This window comes from Labeo rohita, chromosome 23 (assembly GCF_022985175.1).
Source record: "Labeo rohita strain BAU-BD-2019 chromosome 23, IGBB_LRoh.1.0, whole genome shotgun sequence".
Taxonomy (NCBI): Eukaryota; Metazoa; Chordata; class Actinopteri; order Cypriniformes; family Cyprinidae; genus Labeo; species Labeo rohita.
In genome coordinates this window covers 27,879,696-27,899,253 of record NC_066891.1, presented here as the reverse complement: position 1 = coordinate 27,899,253, position 19,558 = coordinate 27,879,696, and the positions used below count along the sequence as shown (strand labels likewise).

The window sequence follows — 19,558 nt, the reverse complement described above, 5'->3', positions numbered from 1 at the left end:
TTGAACTTCCAAAATGTAGTTTAAATGCAGCTTCAAAAGGCTCTAAACAATCCCAGCCATGGAAGAAGGGTCTTATTTAGCAAAACGATCAGTAATTTTTTTGAAAAATTAAATTTGTAAACTTTTTAAGCACAAAAGCTCATGTAACACTAGCTCTGGGATGCGCGTCCACGACGCTACATACTATTGAATCATGTCGAAAGGTCACACGGAATGTAGACAGAACCACAGACCCAGTGTTTACAAAGTGAACGTGCAAAGACTAATGAAGTGCAAGCAAGTCAAATGCTGTTTACAAACAAAAAGGTACAACAATGTCAGACGATTCTGACGTTGTAGGAAAAAATGAGATGAGTTTTGCATCATACCCTACCTTTTTGAGCCGGAGTACACAGACAATGAACTTAGACAGAGAGAGGTGACTGCTGCAGTGACACAAGTCTCTCAAGCTTTGGGCAGACCACGTTCAAACAAGACATGGTGGTGCATGTGTGGAAAATGGCAACCATTGCCAACGGAGCAGGAATCTCAGAGCCTGTGCTACACAAGCTTTTGTGCTTAAAAAGTATACAAAGACCCTTCTTCCTTGGCTGGAATTGTTTAGAGCCCTTTGAAGCTGCATTTAAACTACATTTTGGAAGTTCAAAATCTGGGGCACCATTTAAGTCCACTATATGGAGAAAAATCCTGAAATGTTTTCCTCAAAAAACAATAATTTCTTTATGACTGAAGAAATAAAGACATGAACATCATGGATGACAAGGGGGTGAGTAAATTATCTGGAAATTGTTGTTCTGGAAGTGGACTTCTCCTTTAATAAATGGTTATGGAAATGATTAAATAAAGAAATATAAAGAGATGATTATAAACTACATTTTTTGTTGAAGCTGCTGCGATTTTGTGTGTTTCAGTGGAAGCCCTCTGAAAAGTTTGAATTTACAAGTTGTAATTATAAGTTATAGGACGATGTAAATGCCATTTGCAAATTGAATTACACATTATTCAGAATATCTTCTTTTGTTTTCAACCAATGATAGAACCTCATACAGGTTTGGAACAACGTGAAAGTGAATAAATGGTGACAGAATTTTTGGGTGAACGGTCCCTTTAAAATAAAAGCAATTACTGAGCATTTCATTAACCCTTTAACTGTCACTCCCATTTTTGAAAACAGACATAAAAATGCACTATCCAGACTTAAATATTTATAATTCATGAATAAAAACATTTTGTAATATGATTTTGATGTGCATGTTCCATGGTAATGCAATGTCTGATTTTAAAATGCCTTTCAAAGGATGAATTTTGAGATTTTAAGTTTTGAACTGATCATTTCTTATGATATCTAAAGCGTGATAGGGAAATAGGCAATGAAGAAAGTCTTTTGTGACAAAGGTCAGAGCTCAGATCTATTACTTTTCCTACATAATTTCTTAGACCTTTCCAGTGATGTATAGTTTGTCATAATTAGATTAGGATTTATTTGTAATACGGTGAAGTAAACTTAGGCGTCAAACAGGGGGACGATGACAGCTAAAGGGTTAAATCATCAGTGTAATGGGAGAAATTGTGCAACATTTAAACAGAACAGTTTATTTTGTAAAGATCATTTAAATAAACAAATACCAAAAATAATTGATTATCATAACGCTTTAAAATACTCAGTAGCAGAAGCTTAAAATACCTGATGACAAATCAGCAAATCATTGCAGAGAACTGCAGTAAATTAGATAAATTCTGTGGTTGCGGTTACCCGAAATGTTTCCTCCTTGTCACCTCCTTCTGTGAAGTGTGAGTGTGTCAGTGTTTCCAGCAGAGCTGATAAAAGTTGAGTGTTGAGTGAGTGAAGACAAATACAGAGAAGAGTCGATTGAGTCACGTCGGTATCATTAGACGTGGAGCATAAATGCAGTGTGAACAGAAGAGCAGTCGCTAAGCGGAGTGAAGAGGAAGACTTGTGGTAAATGACACGAGCCCAGAGGTAGGACTTCAGTCTGTTCGTTTATAGACTCTAGATCTGAGATGTACAGATTAGTGTAACAAAGAAATGTTTGTATTTGCTTTTGAACAAATATTGTGCCTGTTTCCAATAGAGATGCTAAAGCTAACTGTTTGATGTAGATTTTCGATTGGCTTGGGCTCAAAGTTTGTTCTTACAGTACATTTGAATTTCATGCACTATATAAACCTTTGTAAATGTACTAAAGCTTTGCAGCACTGATAGACCAATGATTTGAGTCATTTAAGATTATTGCACTGATCCAATAATTAATCAAGCTTAGTTAGGCCTGGACTAGTTAGACCTACTTCCTCCTTATTTCATTTCAAAAATCTATTGATAACAAACAGATTTTAGTTTGTAATTTTATAATGAATGAAATATTGTGGTAACACTTTACAGTGAGGTGCCACTTTTTAAAGTGTGTAAATGTATTAACTAATATGAACAAACAAAGGACAATACATTTATTACTCTATTTACTAATTTCTGTTTATGTTAGTTAATAAAAATACAATTGTTCATTGTTTGTTTGTGTTCACAGTGCATTAACTAATGTTAACCAAAACTTGTGATTTTAATAATGCATTAGTAAATGCTGAAATGAACATTAACTTAGATTATTAATTATTGTTCATTCTTAGTTCATGTTAACTAATGAACCTTATTGTAAACTGTTACCATTATTGTAAATACTGTATACAATATTGTATAAGAACAAACTAATATACTGATTAGTGTCATTAACTAAAACTATCAAAAAATAAATAAGTTAAATAATAATATTAAAAAAAATAAATTACAAATTAATATAACAGGACATATTACATCTTAAACTAAAAAACAACAATAAAAAACGTAAAAATTTTGGAACTAACCAAAAAAAAAAAAAAAAAAAAATATATATATATATATATATATATATATATAAACGAAAAAAAAAAAAAAAATAATAATAATAATTACTGAAACTTAAACTAAAATCAAAATGGAAACTGAAAATATTAAAATAAAAGATAATTTAAAGTTAATAAATATTAGAGCAGTATATAAATAATTCTATAATAATTCTGTACATTAAATAATAGCGAATCAAATGAAATGCTTGTGGTTTTATTGTGAATAGTTCATATGTGCACATTATTCCATATTTTTAAAAAAATGTAATCGTAATATTTAATCAAAATATAATAACTTTATTCACTTCTGAAACAGCTTTTCAGCTGAGGTCACCAAGGCTTATTGTTAAAAATAAAATCAAGTTCTGCCTGTTTTATGCTCAGGAAGAAAAAACTGTATTGCAAACATTTTGTACTATGATGTTATATTGGCAGTTAAAAATCATATGTCAACCAGTGCTTGTTGAATAGACTGGCTACTGTAGATATTTTATGTTCCGCCCATACATTTCAAAATAGGTCAATTTAGGACCTTCACATGGCACACTTGCATTTGACGTAATTGAAAATGAGACTGTGAAGATGAAAATAAGATCAAAAGTGTATTTCAGTACTGTCCAGTATCACAGGTGAGTTATTAGTTGCGTGTTTTCTCAGCTTGTGTGTTGTCTAGGCCTCAGTAGAGCCTGAGCTGAAAGAGAGAGTTCAAGCCCAGCAAACAAGTGAGGAGAGAATGAATAAAACTTAATTATGGCAATGGGAGGCAACAAATCGAATGAAGTGCTCCCCACCCATCCTGTAAATATTACAACAAAGAGCCCCACTATATATCAGCTGTGACGCTGACAACAGACTGTAAACATTACTGAAACAAGCTTCTTCCTCTTTAACGTTTATTTCACTTGTTGAACAGCAAAACCATTTGACTTTTTCACAGAAATTACATTTGTGTGGAAAAGATCCATTTTAGTCACTGTGATTTGCAGTACTTCTGAAACAAAGGCTATGTTTGGCATAGCATTCTGGCAAAACGCTAACACTGAGTTATTTTAGTGTCACTGATATAGTATTGTAGGCACTTTTTAAAGAAAGGCGTCAGATAGATTTAGCTGGTTTTGCATCTGAACTCTTATATATATATATCAGGTAGTGCTGTCAAAATTAGTGCGTTGATGCAGGCGATTAATTTTTCCAGTTTAACAGCGTTCTTGATGATAGTCACAGATGGCTGATAAACATCACAAAAGAAAATGATGATACCATGTTCGGAAAGAAAAAGATGTGTGCTACACAACCCCAAAAGGAATAAATAAGAGGTGGGAAGAAAATATATTTCAGTACTTTCTCTCGCAGTTATATTGTTGGGTAATTATACGATATATAAATTGCGGGCATCAGGGAGCCACTATTAATATGTGGGACATTGAAACTGCTTTTGTATGCACAATTGCATTTTACTTTCACTTTCGAGATTTCCCTACCATCGCAATGTTTCACTATAGACATAGTCGCTGCCAATTTGGTAGACATTGCCCAACCCTATTTTATATTGAAATATAAATGAAACTACGAGTATGCGTGTCAGATCCGCGTCACGTTCAGCAGCAGCAGCTCTTAAAGTAATAGCAGCCAAATATGCTAATAAGCCAGTTGCTGTGATGTCTGTTTATCGAAGAACAACAAAAAAGGGGGTTTCAAGCACTTTAAAACATTTAAGCATATGTGAAAAAAGACATTATTCAGCAAGCCTGTAACCACCTAAATCAATGATTTAAAAAAGCATTTTTGGCAAATACATGTAATTTGCCTATTATATTGTTTAACGTTTATGACTGTCATAGCACCAGCTTTGGTTTGAGCTCCCTAAAAATGTTGTATGCTTGTTTAATCACCGGTCACATGTGCTCAGCAGGTTTCGTGAAGTTTTGGGTTTTCCTTTAGGCTTTTTGGATTTTGGGTCGTTTGCTAAACAATGACGTTATGACCTCCCAAAAGATAAATTTCAACATTTTTTGGATAATTATTGGCCTAGAGAGTCTAGAGAACTGTACCGCAGTATTTTTTTCCAGATTGAGCAAAAAAACCTAGGACTAGTTCGCAAAAGTAGGTTTTTTACATCTTCTCAATCATTTAACAAACGGTTTAATTGCCAGCTGTGGTTCTAGAGGCAAAGTTGTCCAGAACGAGGAGTTCTGTCGTATAATATGAATATCACACGTATGTGGGAAAAACCGCACAATGTACAATCATTTACACCCTTGAAAAATGCGATATCGCCCCACAGTGGCAGATTTCTTTCAAATTTCTCTCAGATCTTTAGGGCTGTGAGTTAAACGGGCCCACCGAGTTTCGTTCCGATCGGCCTCTGTTAGCTGTCTAACAAGTGATTAAATTTTGTCGGCCAGTGGCGCCCATGTTTTTTTAAGATACGCAAATACCTTTACTCACTTGTGGTACTTTGGACCAAGACCGTGCACACAGATTTTCATGTTTATAGGACAAATGGTTGAGCAGTTATAACCATTTTTATGTTTTTTTCCCTCTTACAGTACCACCAAGTGGCCAAGCTCTGCAATTTTTTTTCCTGTAATATCAGATTGAGCTCTTACATAAGTGTTCTGAGTTTGGTGGAAATATCTCATTCCGTTCAGGAGTTATAGGCATTTTACTAAAAGTGGCCCTGCCCCTTTTGAATGTTTTGGCTTCCCTATATGATGGTGAGTTGAAACTTTTATGATAATTATTGATGTTCACTGTCCAGAGAATCTTTCTGCACGGGTTTGGTTCCGATTGGGCAAAAAACCTAGGATTAGTTTGCAAAAGTTTTTCAAAAAATGCGAAATACCTAAAAATTTCACCTGAGGTGTGCATTTTTCCGGCGTGAGCCAAGGATTGAAACGACATAAGACACTTGAGCCTGCGACTGACGGTTTGGGAGTTATGAGCGATTTTGTAATTTTGTTTGCTGTAGTGCCTCTGCCGTCAGGCCGATTGGGGTGAGACTTGGTCACATTGTAGGCGGTGTGAGTACTACCATCCCTCCAAGTTTCAAGTCTCTATGACTTACGGTTTGGTCTGCACGATCAGTTTTATGTGGTGATCGCTGATCTGTGACCATTCTAACAATAACAACAGGCTTTCAGCACTACGCCCTTGAAACCATAGAAAAAGAGGAAATCAATAATACTGGTAATAATAATAATACTGGTATCAGTGATACCTTCAGTCATACCTTCAGTCATAAAAAATATTTAACAAATATTAAAAATACACTGTCCTTATGTTATTTCTACATTAACATGAAGATTGAATGTGAAATTATGGCAATATAAAAGTATATTTAAAAACATGAATTTATGTGAGATTAATTGTAATTAATCACAATTAATTTCAGAAAAAAAATGTGTGAAAAGTGTGATTACTTAGCTAATTTTTTTAATCGATTGACAGCTCTAATTTCAGGTAATGTTAATTTTATTTCAAATTAGTTTTTAACCCTGTCAACATAACATCTGTGTATTGACACATTTAATTGGACTGCTAAAAGTTTTTTTTTTTTTTTTTTTTTATTTCACATAATTTAACAGCCTGGCGTAAATTAATCTTTTATGATTGAAAAAAACAACAACATTATTTTTGTTATCCATAACAACTGAAGCAACAGTACCATTAGAGTCATCACTCAGAAACGTCTTCACATTTGTTATGCACTACAATGTTTTTGTTAAAATATATGTGGGTAAAAGTGTTATGAATAGAATAGAATACAAAAGAATTTTAATGTCATTGTTTTAAAAAACAGCAAAAGACTGTTTAGCAAGTCAAGATTGGCAAAATAGAAGAAGGCAGGAAAGAATTAATGAATAAATAAATGCAGACATAATAAATATTGACATAATATGACAATATAGTATAATGCAAATATACAGTATACAGTAGTGTGTGTGTGGTGTCTGTTTTGTATATACATTTGAGGTCAAAAGTTTACATCCCCCTTTCAGAATCATTAAAAATGTTAATTATTTCACCAAGATAAGAGGGATCATACAAAATGCATGTTATTGTTTATTTAGTACTGACCTCAATAAGATATTTCACATTAAAGATGTTTACATATAGTCCACAAGAGTTAGCTAAATATATATAAAATATATAAAAAACACCCGTTTAAAAGTTTACGTTCCCTTTATTCTTAATACTGTGTTGTTACCTGAATGATCCACAGCTGTGTTTTTTTGTTTAGTGATAGTTGTTCATGAGTCCCTTGTTTTTCCTTGGTTTTCAGCATTTCTTTGGTTTTTCAGCATTTTTGTGTATTTGAACCCTTTCCGAGGGTTTATAACAACGACTGTATGATTTTGAGATCCATCTTTTTACACTTAGGACAACTGAGGGACTCATATGCAACTATTACAGGAGGTTCAGAAGCTCACTGATGCTCCAGGAGGTAAAACAATGCATTAAGGGCCAAGGGGGTGAAAACTTTTGAACAGAATGAAGATGTGTACATTTTTTCTTATTTTGCCTAAGTATCATATTTTTTAATTTAGTACTGCCCTTCAGAGTCTACAGAAGATACTTACATGTTTCCCAGAAGACAAAATAAGTTAAATTTACCCTAATCTTTAAATTCCAAAAGTTTTCACCCTCTGGCTCTTAATGCATTGTGTTTCCTTCTGAAGCATCAGTGAATGTTTGAACCTTCTGTAATAGTTGCATATAATATTAATCTGCATTCTGGAAAACATATATTTAACTGTATTTTAAATTCTTCTAGTTGACATTTTGAATCTAGATTTAGCAGTAATGCTTTGTTGGAATGATGGTTTTTACCCCTTTAGGCATTTCTGAGGAACCCCTTAAGTATGCATTGTGCGAGCATTCATTCTGAACAGAGCCAGAATCTTGTATGCGTCTTTACACTTGTGTGTGTGTGTGTGGTGGAGGCCTGTCGAGCTGTGAAAGGAAAGTGTGCTCTCTAACATGCTTTGTTATAATTAACACAACACTGTTTGCCAGGAGAGAGAGAGCGCGAGCACGAGTGTGTGCGAGTTTGCAGAGAGTTGGCAGCTGCACCTGTCCCGCTCCTCCTCCTCCTGCCCACTCCACCTGTAATGACCCGCGTCTCTCACAGAAGGTGACTGTGAAGGTGAAACATGACAGAGGAAGCGCCCTCTAGTGTACATGTCCTCAAAAAAAACCCCCTCAGAAACATGTCGAGAAACAGGGCTGCAAAACCACTGCAGTGTCATGAGTGTAAACATGACCCACATCTGACCCACTTTTGACAATGTCACAATGTTATTAGTCATTATAAAGGCGAAATTGTCAAAATCATGTTATCATGTCATGTTTCATAATGAATCTCGTGAAAACATGCCCATATTTGGCCGTATTTGACTTCAGAACCAAAATACACTCACATATATTGAATAAATTTATACATTGTATGACGTAAACAAAGTCTGTTCTTTATATCTTTACAAATTAATATTTAGAATAATTAAATAATTAATAATTTCCTATTATCTTTAAAGGCAATATTTTCAAACAAATCAAAACATTTAATACACTCATTTAATACAGTAGAACATCTAAAATAAAAAATGAATCCCATTTAATACAGTATATATATATATATATCTATATATATATATATATATATATATATATAATATAAAAGATTTATTTTTTATCATAAATGTAATAATTATTATAATTATTTCATATAAATTGTAGAAATCAGATTGAAAGACTTTAATAAAAAATGAATTAGTATGCAAATATGCAACCATCACAGGACATAATTATTTTATTATTAATTTTGGAAGTTCAATTTTATATATTTTTTTATATTTCCTATTATTTTCAAAGGTGATTCACCTGATAATAAAAAGTAATGGCATGTAATACAGTTAAAATATTAAATAATACATAAAATAGGGTAAACTGACTTAATATAGAAATATCGTAGTATTATAGAATGCATTACAGTAGTAATTATTTATTATGCATGTAATACTTATAATTTTTTACTATAGATTAATAAAATAAATATATTATTAAAAAAAATATTAAATATAACAAAATAGGGTAAAAATGATTATTATAGAAACATCATAGTACTTTAGAGTGTATTACAGTAGGAATTATTCATTATACATGTAATACTTATAGTTGTTTACTATAGAATTATGGATTGTAATTTGCATTTTATAAATTATGTTATACTTATAATAAAATGAACGGCATGTAATACAGTAAAACTATTAAATACATAAAATGTATTTAAAATTACTGTATTATAAAAATTGTATAGTATTATATAATGCATTACAGTAGTAATTATTTTTTATACATGTAATACAATTATTTACTATAAATTATTGATTAGAATTTACAGTTTATAAATTATATTTACAGTAAATGTGTAAATATTTACAGTAAATGTGTAATATTAAATTAAATAAATTAATGTAGTACAGTACAGTAAAACTTAAAAATACATAAAATAAGATAAAAATTACTGTATTATAGAAATTTGATAGTATTATAGTATGTATTACAGTAGTAATTAATTATTATACATTTAATACTTAGAATTATTTACTATAAATTATTGATTGTAATTTACATTTTATTAAAAGACTTGACAAAAATAACAAAAGTAAATAAAAAAAAGTAATAAAAAATTTAATTGCAAAAGTAAATAAAACAAATCCTACCAAGAAGTATGCATATTTTATCATTTAAATTATTGTCCAATAAAATTTAATAAATTTTAAAAAATGCTGCTTTAAAAGTTATTATGGTAATGATCATTTGGAGGAAAATGTACCCAAAATGCAGTGTCAGTGCAAAAAAAAAAAAAAAAAAAATCGTACTGGTCCGGAAATAGTCTGGACAGTTTTCATGAGATTTGCTCTCCTGTGCGTCATTCCTCACATGTGCAGCGGTGCGGTGTGTTCAGCGCTGTGGGCTCGTGTGTGACGAGCGCTGCATTTCCTCTGTGTACGGATTGGCTGTCGGTGCCTCCCCTTTTGACACGCTCCCATACAGCGCAGCCAGAGCAGCGTGACTCTCAGAGCTGTCCAAGGGCGTGCAGTGCACCTTCAGCACACCAAATAAAGATGGAGGCTCTGGGCGTCCAAGTGCAAAGACCCTGCGCTTTTCACTGCAGCCGCTTGTGAGTACCTGTGGAGGAGCGTCGCTGGCATGTGTGTGTTGAGTTTGAGTGTGTTTGGGAGGGACGGCGTGTTTGTTTGGGTGCGTTATAGATAGAAAAGCCCTTCCGTGACTATAAATATACTGTAACTTAAGGACAGAATCAGTGTGAGGTTCCCTTGATGGTGATTTAATGTATGTCAGAGTTCTTGACTTTCCCAGAATGCCATGTTGTTGCTGCACTACACAAATCTCTTTTTTGATGTATTGTTTTCATATGCTATCATAGGACTTGTCTCAAATGAGCTGTATGTAGCACTCTAACAGTACATGGCAGTGCTCTGAGGTGAGTGGAGGAGGTCAGCCTCCTTCTGACGCTGCTCTCTGATTGGCTGCTGCAGTGTCCGGGTCTGGGGGTGTGGCCACAAAGGACTGTGTACTCATTGTTTTTACTGACACACACATACACACATCTACTAATGCCGCACACACACCAAAATGGAAAATTACCCCGAGCATTGCAAACACGCACACATTCTTTTTATAATGACAGCAGAAAATGTGCTTGGAGTGGCCAGTTGTGTGGCAGAGATTTGCCAATCATGATAAGAACTGCTGTGTAGACGTACAGTAATGCTGATGTTTAGTTCATAAGCTCTTAGTTAAAAAGACATGGACATAGTTTTGGTTATATCTAAATATTGAAAACCTATACTTAATATGATATCTATATTAAAAGCTTAAGCCTATGTACTGAACTTGTAAATAACGCTATGAGTAACTTTATATTATGGTATTTTTCTATGGTGCCCCATGGGGATCGGCAAATAATTAGATGGGAAGAAAAATGATACTTTCTCTTGGCTTGCAAAACTTTTTGCATTTCCCCATGAATCTTTGCATTCACTCGCAAAACCTTTGCTCTCTCTCAAATGTTCTGTTTCCCCCCGACTAACTTTGCATTTGTTGTAAACCTCTTGAATTCACTCTAAAAATGTTGCATTTGCTTGCAAAATTTTGTGCTTTCTCAAAAGTTTTGCATTCCCAGAGAAGCTTTGCAAACACTCGAAAAAGTTTGCACCGTATTGCAAATGTTTCGTTCCCCTGACAAACTTTGTATCCGCACGTAAAAATCTTGAATTCCCTTTTGAAACTGCTAAAAATGTTGCGTTGCTCACAAAATTTTGCTCTCTCACAAAGTTTTGTGTTCACCCAACGAACTTTGTTTAATACAAAGTTCTGTTGTAAACCTAGAATGTCGCAGGCTGATACATTCTAACTCAATCTGATATAATCATGTCATTATTCACACAGTGCAGCTGATTTTCAATTTTCGTTTTCTTGAAAAACTTTGCTTTCGCTCATAAAATTTTTTGTTTTCCCCCTAGAGACTTTGCAGTTGCTCACAAAACTCTAGTATTCTCCATTGAATCTAGACTGTTCCTTGCAAGACTTTTGTGTTCTCTCGCAAAACTTTTAATTCCTCCAAAAAAACGTTGCATTTAGTCGTAAAACTCTTGAATTTCCCTAAGAAATGTTGCATTTGCTTGTAAAATTTTGTTATTTCTCAGATGGTTTGTTTCTCACAAATTTTGACAGGGGAACAAATCATTTGCAATACAGTGCAAACTTTTGCTCTGTATTGCAGATGTTTTGTTCCCCTGACAAACTTTGCATTCGTTTGTAAAACTCTTCCATTCTAAAATTCCTCCATGAAACTGCATTTGCTTTCAAAACTTTATATTTCCTGCCAAAAATGTTGCATTGATCATCAGTCCTACATGATTCAGATGTTCTAGAAGCTGACATTTGTGGTCCTGCGACTGGGCTATAACTGGCCAGTCATCCAGATAATTCAGGATGCGAATTCCACTCTGTCTGAGCGGGGAAAGCGCTGTGTTGATACACTTCGTAAAAGTTCTTGGAGCCAACGCCAAGCCAAAGGGCAGAACTTTGATTTGATAAGCTCTGTCTTTGAACGTGAATCTCAGAAAGTGCCTGTGACAAGGCTATTTGGATGTGAAAATAGACATATTTTAGGTCCACTGAGATAAACCAGTCCCCTGGCAGAATGTGCGTGAGGATCTGTTTCACTGTTATCATTTTGAATGAGCGCTTCGCCAGCGCACGGTTTAGTGGTCTCAACTCCACAATAGGCCAAAGACCCCCACACTTTTTGGAGACTAGGAAGTAGTGACTGTAAAGGCCATACATTCTCTGGTGGAACTTCTATTGCCTATTTTGCAAGGAGAGAACGAATTTCTGCCTGCAAACCCAGTGCATCCCTGTCCTGCACATCTGACATCATCACGCTGCTGAAGTGGGGTGGTCTGCATGCAAACTAAAGCGTACACCTGCTTGAGAACGTGTTCAGCACCCATTTTGACACACCTGGAAGCACGCGGCATGTGTCCAAGTAGAGAGAGAGGGGTTGAAGCATCCCGTGAAGCATCCAGGGCGGCTCGTTGAACTCTCTTGTGAAGCAGCTCGTCATACGTCTGTTCGGGCGGCCACTTCCCCCTCAGACCACCCCAGTCAAGAATGCTGCTGTGGATCTGGCACAACACTGGAAGGATGGGGTCCCATTTTCTTCTGGTACCGGAAATGCCTCACTTTTGGTCTCATGGCTGGCTCTGGGTCCACCCTTGCTCCCAAAGGAGGAGTAGGCGGCAGTCTTCCACACCTTTTTGAACGCTGCAAAAAAGAAGATCTGGAACATGGTGGAGGTGCAGGAAATGGCTCATTCGCCTTTGACTGGGCCATCTTCTTCATGGCTCTGAGTGCCAAGTCAGTGGCCGAATGCAGCTTTTTGAAGGCGGCAGAGTCTGGCCCCTCCTTATCCAGTGTTTGCAGCATTTTGGCTTGGAAAGCCTGGAGACGGCCGTAGTGTGAATCGGTGTTTCTTGGTCGGCTGTACGGCTTCAATGGAAGCGATCGCGCAGATTTCCACCCACATGCAGACGGACAAAGATGCAACTGCTTTTTCCATGGGCGGCGGCTTAGTATTACCCCAGCGGTATACACAATCCCGCGACTTGGGCTCGGGCTGAATAGAGGGAGCGCCAAGACTGCAAGATCACCTCGTGGACCTCAGGGAACAAGGGAGCGGGTCTCTGGGGGGCGGCAATCTGGTGGCCCAACTGCAAATACTGCATGTCCAACCTGTTCTTGGCTGGTTGCACAGGGGGCTACCAATCAAGACCCAAATCCTGTACAGCCTCAGACAGGATCTTCACCAGCTCTTCATCAATCGGGGCCGGGGGCAGGTGGACCATTTAGGTAACTGGTGAACAGAGGCTGCAGTCGACATAGCATCGTTGTCATCCACTTCATTCTCTGCAGCACCAAATGAGACCAGGTCCCGCGTGTCATCTGAGGGGCGGAGGCTGGACTTTGTGTCGGAAACAGGTGGCTCTTTTGGGTGATGAGCATGCAGGAACTGAGTCGACATGCGTTCATCAGAGAGGCCTACTGCGTGTGGCTGCCTCAGCCTTTCTTCCCGTGGCTCGACGGTGACGGGGGGCGGAGGCAATGAATTAGCCGGCGTGCAGTTTAGGATCATGGAAATCCTGGCCCGGAGGGTTTTGACTGTCATTTGCTCACAGGAAGGACAGTCAAACCCATCCAGCGCAACCTCTGTGTGGGCTCAGCCCAGACAAAAGACACACGTGTCATGTGTGTCAGGGAGCTCAAATGGGCCCCCGCATGCACAGCATTCTTTAAGTGACATTCCGTCTTCTTGCCACATCGGCAAAGGGGAGCTTAAAGCAAACGGCATCCTTAGGGCGTTGTCAACAGCGAGAGGAGTTAATGGCGGTAAGTAGAGGTCTTCGATGCTTGCTTCATGAAGGAGAAAGATTCTGAGGTAATGGCACTAAGCGCTCCACACCTAGCGCTTTAGTGTCATTGGCCGGAAAAATTACCGGCACGATGCGATCAGGCTTCAGTATTTGGGAGGAGGGGGACAACCCCCAAGCGTAAGCTACACAGTGTTAAGAGACTGAACTTGATGGGGAACTTTGCATTCAATAGTAAAATTCTTCAGTTCCCTCATAAAACTGCATTTGCTCTAAAAACGTCAGAAAATTTTTAATTTTCTCACAAAAGTTTTGTTTTCCTTGACAAACTTTGCCTTCTCTTGTAAAACTCTTAAATTCCCTCCTTGAGATGTTGCGTTTACTTGTAAAATTTTGTTCTCTCACAAAAGTGTTGCATTCATCACAAAATCACTAAGAGACTATTATTTGGAATATCAATGTTACAGTGACCATTTACAGTATGTGCACAAAAAGCTAGAAGGGGATAAAAATAGGTGACTAAAGGGTGACCAATCACAGACAAATCATGTTCTTGTTATTTGTCACACTTACTATAAGAATTGGGCCATAGTGTAAAGGATCTGACACCATTTTAAACTTTACTAACTTGATTGTTGAATTGATTGGTTAATGTACTGTAAAATTACTTTTTTTTGGCTTTAGCAAAGCAAACTGGCACTTTTACACTAATCAAAGAAACAGATACAGTTACTGAATATTAAAGTCCCATCAGTAAAGGGTGTTCAGTAAAGTTCGGTAAAGTGGTTTTAGTCCTGTGTGAGTCACTCATTGACTGCTTTGATTCAGTAGTCGTGATTCAGTCGTGCCAGACAAGCCACGATCAGTTTTTAAACTGAGGAACTATGATGCATCAAAAACACGTGTGTTACACACCGCTGACCCAGAATCAATCTTCCTGCATTTCTTCTTTCCCTCCTTCTTATTTTTCTTCCCCAATTTTTGTAAGTGTTTCGTAAGTTTGATTGTGTAAAGATTTCATGGACTTTTGTCAGAGTGCATGCCAGTTTGACTCAAATGAAATCAAAGCTGTGAGGGACAGAAGGTCAAGCTTTTATTTGCTTGGTCAGTGTGATTGTGGGTTTTGGTTCTTTTGCTGTTGTAAGCTATAAGAACCTATGAAATAATTGATACAGATTGGCGAAATGATACAGACATTTAATGTGACCAAGACCTGCTTGGAACTATTTTAGCGTGCATTTCCCTGAAAATAATTGCACACCTTAGAATGCTCATCAGCCAGTCAGATTCAAAATACAATGGTTTCAAGTTGTAGACAATGAGATTATGCGTGTTTAAACCACACTGCTAAGCAAGTGCTGTAGACTCTCATTTGACAGGGCCAGACAGGCTAATTAGAGCGATTACTGCACAGCTGGATTGGCTGGCTGCTCGGCGGAGGGCGCATCAAAAGGATCAGCGGCTAGAGAAGGCCTCATCTCGACAGCTACTGCACCGGCACATCGTCTGGGTTTCTGGTCGGAAAAATGCACGCCGGTTGGAGCGAGCAGTTCCTCTATTGAATGATGAAGAGAACTGAAAGTGCATGAAGGGAGCGTTGTGTAAGTTCCTCTGCATTTGTCAGCTGGAACAGGGACCTTTGCGGTGCTGCTGAAAAAAACGGATGGTGAAATAGTGGGAGGAAAACTGTAGGAGAAAGAAAACAAACAGCCGCAGAGCTCAAAACATCAGCTGATGTAGAGGAAGCCCGGTTTTGTTACATTATTTGGGTTTTCACCTTTAGATACAGTTTTTCTAGGGAGAGAGAGTTGAGACATAAAGTTGAGATTTACTTGAATCATTGTTATGATTCGTCACATTGAATAACCATCAGGAAGGTCCAGCGTATTCCGTGATTACACACATCAGCTACACAGCACATATTAACAAGGACATGCAAAAAGCATTTAAAAAAAGCATCCAACATGTTGTCCTGTGGTACAATTCTAAAGCCACTTTGCATCATTTCCCAATTCCATTTCCTCCTCTTTTCTCCACCAATTTCTGTACTCCCTACAATGGATAAAAGGCAAAACAAATGTGACCCTGACCACAAAACCAGTCTTAAGTGACACAGGAATGGGTCAAAATTATCGATTTTTCTTTTATGTCAAAAATCATTAGTACAATCAATATATTAACACACATTAGTGTCATTCATCAATCATTTCCTCTGATTTTAGGGATTACTCATGGGTAAGTTTAGGTTTAGGTGTAGGGATGTGGTCAAGATTAAAATTTTGGATTAAAATGTTGTTCCAGGGTCAACAAATTATGTTGACCCAGGAACACATCTAACTCAGCAAAATCAGGACGTCCATAGGATGCCATGGGTAATTACTAACTTTGCTAAAAATAAGCGTACTTAATTGTATTGAATGTGCACTTGTAGTGTGCTTCAAATCTTTAAAGTAGGCTATATATGTGGAAAGGCCACTTAAAGAACTTAACAAGAGTTCACTTTCATGACAATGTTTCTTAACACACTTAAGTACACTTTTAAAAGTGCATTTTGTAAAAATGTCAAATTAAACATTTTACTTTATATTTTAAATCATTATGTTTTAATCATGGTCCCACAAATTCTTTGGTTTTTCAGCATTTTTGTGTATTTGAATCCTTTCCCATCTGTATACACTGAGGAAAACTGAGGGACTCATATGCAACTATTACAGAAGGTTCAAACGCTCACTGATGCTCCAGAAGGAAAAATGATGCATTAAGAGTCGGGGGGTGAAAACTTTTTTGAATTTGAAGATCAGGGTAAATTTAACTTATTTTGTCTTCTGGAAAACATGTACATATCTTCTGTAGCTTCTGAAGGGCAGTACTAATTTAAGAAAAAAGAGATGTTTAGGCAAAATAAGAAAAATGTACACACCTTCATTCTGTTCAAAAGTTTTCACCCCCCGGCTCTTAATACATGATTTTTCCTTCTGGAGCATCAGTGAGTGTTTGAACCTTTTGTAATAGTTGCATATCAGTCAAGTACTTGTAAACTTTTGAACAGGGTCATTTTTATAAATTCAACTATTATTTTCTCTTGTGGACTATATGTAAATGTATTTTATGTGAAATATCTCATTCAGGTCAGTACTAAATATAAAAAATAACACGCATTTTGTATGATCCCTCTTATTTTGGTCAAATAATTAACATTTTGCAGATTCTGCAAGGTGTATGTAAACTATGTCAACAGTATATTTTATAAAAACATGACATACAAGTTTCCATAAAAAAAATGGCATTACAGTGTATTTTTAGTTTACCATGAAGTGCATTCAGCAGGACATTAAAAAATTCAATAAAATTAATCATGAAATTTCATATAAATATGTACTTAAATTCAGCTAATTGCATTTAATATGAATTTACACTATAAATCATTTTCATGTAATTGCAAGTAACATTACATAAGTGTCTGAAAACATTACATTGAGTTGCACTTAAATATGTAAAATTCGTAATAAGTACTCTTTTTAAAAGTATGCTACAGTGTTTTTTTTTTTTTTTCACAAGGGTGAAAAACAAGTCCACTTCCATAATGTATTTAAGGTGCTCTATTTTCAAACACTAACTTTGTACTTAATATACTAAAAATTATTCTTCAGTACTTAGTTTTTAGCATTTCGTTACCATTGTATAACACTTTAACCCATTTTTCATACAGTCGTGGGTTCAAGTGTGCATGATGGAAGCGCACTTGTTTTTCACCTGGGTAGTAGTAGTTTACTACTTAGAGATTTGTCGAAATTCCTAATCGTGTAGTAGTAATGCTTGTCTTAGCTTGCTGTTGCTGTCAGTTTGTCCCAGTAGCTTCCATATTCCAATCCAGCTCTATCGCTGTGGTCAAACTCATTATGCTTTCTAATGAACCACTACCGGGATCTCAAAATAATTTAATTATCTAGCACCTAGTGTACCAAAAACTGTCCCACTTTCTTTCCCTGCGTTAACTCTCTCTCTGTGTGTGTGTGTCTCTGTCTGTGTGTCTGTCTGACTGCAGTAATCCATCTGAGCAGCAGCATGGCTCCTCTAAGCCCCCGCTGGGCTCGTCGGCCGTGACCTCTCGTATCCTGCTCCGCCAGCAGCTGATGCGCGAGCAGCTCCAAGAGCAGGAGCGGCGAGAGCAGCAGAGACGGCAGAGCTCGGCTTACGCACAGCCCTCCGTCACCCAGAGCCCCGCCATCAACGTCAGCACGCCCGCCGGCCTGCCCAGTGCCACCCAGGTGCCCATGGAAGTGCTGAAGGTAACACAGGCCAGAAACCTCTTTGTAGGGTTTAATGCTTGTATGGTTGACTTATAGTTGCCTTCATGTTTTAGAAGCTTCACTTTCTGTGCATATTGGCATAAATGTCTGAAGTGAATTCAAAATCTGCATTGAGTGTGATGCAACAAAAAGACAGTGTACAGCAAAATAATATTAAAAAATCTTTTTAAAAAAGAGTTAAAGTTTTTTTTTCAGACTGATTAAGTTAAATGTACAGTAAAAAATGCACAATTCATTAACTAAATGTTTAGTTGACTTCCAGAATAAAAAAAAAAATCCTGATAATTTACTGACCCCCATGTCATCCAAGATGTTCATGTCTTTCTTTCTTCAATCGAAAAGAAATTAAGGCTTTTGAGGAAAACATTGCATATTTTTTCTCCATATAGTGGACTTCAATGGGGATTAAAGGTTTGAAGGTCCAAATTGCAGTTTCACTGCAGCTTTGAAGGGCTCTACACAATCCCAGCTGAGGAATAAGGGTCTTATCTAGTGAAACAATTGGTCTTTTTCTAAAAAGAATACAGATTTATATTCTTTTTAACCACAAATGCTTGTCTTGCACTAGCTCTGACTTCACACATTTTGTAATCACGTTGGAAAAGTCACGCATGGTTCTTCGTCTGTGTACTTTGGTTCAAAAAGGTAAATTCCATCTCATTTTCTCCTTCAACTTCAAAATCATACAACATGGATATTTTACCTTATTTTGTGAAGGGCGTTTGACTTTCTTTGCATGTCCGCTTTGCAAACACTGGGTCGGTACTTCTGTCTAAGTCACACGTAACCTTTCCAACATGACAAGTCCAGCCACTAAGACGAGCATTTGTGCTTAAAAAGTATATAATTTATTTTTTATTTTTTGAAAATGGTAGATCGTTTCACTACATAAGATCCTTAATTCTTGGCTGGAATTGTGTAGAGCCATTTGAAGCTGCATTGAAACTGGAATTTGGACCTTCAACCCGTTGACCTCCATTGAAGTCCACTATATGGAGAAAAATCCTGGAATGTTTTCCTCAGAAACATCATTTCTTTTCGACTGAAGAAAGAAAGACATCTTGGATGACATGGGAGTGAGTAAATTATCAGGATTTTTTTTTATTTTGAAGTGAACTAATCCTTTAGCATGCCAAATTACTAAAATTTGTTTTTATAGTATACTGACAGCCACCTAAAAACACATTCATCACATGTATCTTTTCCACAAGCTGAGGTAAATACTAATTTATAGAAGTTTTTTCACCAGAGTATTTTTGCAGTCATTTACCATTAAAATTTCAATCATTTTATACAGTGAAAATGTCTTTCTATTGAGTTGTCCTCGTAAGATGCACGCAAAAACAAACATACAGAGTGACTAGTGTATTCTGATTCAAGAACAAATGT

The 19,558-nt window shown here is 36.5% G+C and overlaps 1 protein-coding gene across 3 annotated transcripts in view; it reads left to right on the top strand.

Moving 5' to 3' along the window:
- Positions 1-19,558, top strand: part of mitfb (melanocyte inducing transcription factor b) — a 226,781-nt gene that overhangs the window by 9,245 nt on the left and 197,978 nt on the right. For 2 of the 3 annotated variants that reach the window (XR_007825491.1, XM_051096174.1), the window contains exon 2: positions 17,905-18,148. Coding sequence is in view for 2 of the 3 variants with exons in the window: in XM_051096174.1 (XP_050952131.1) it covers positions 17,905-18,148 (244 nt within the window). In the remaining variant the exon portion in view is untranslated. Of the gene's footprint in view, positions 1-9,984; positions 10,085-17,904; positions 18,149-19,558 lie in introns of those variants that run through there. The other variant, XM_051096176.1, reaches the window with a different exon arrangement.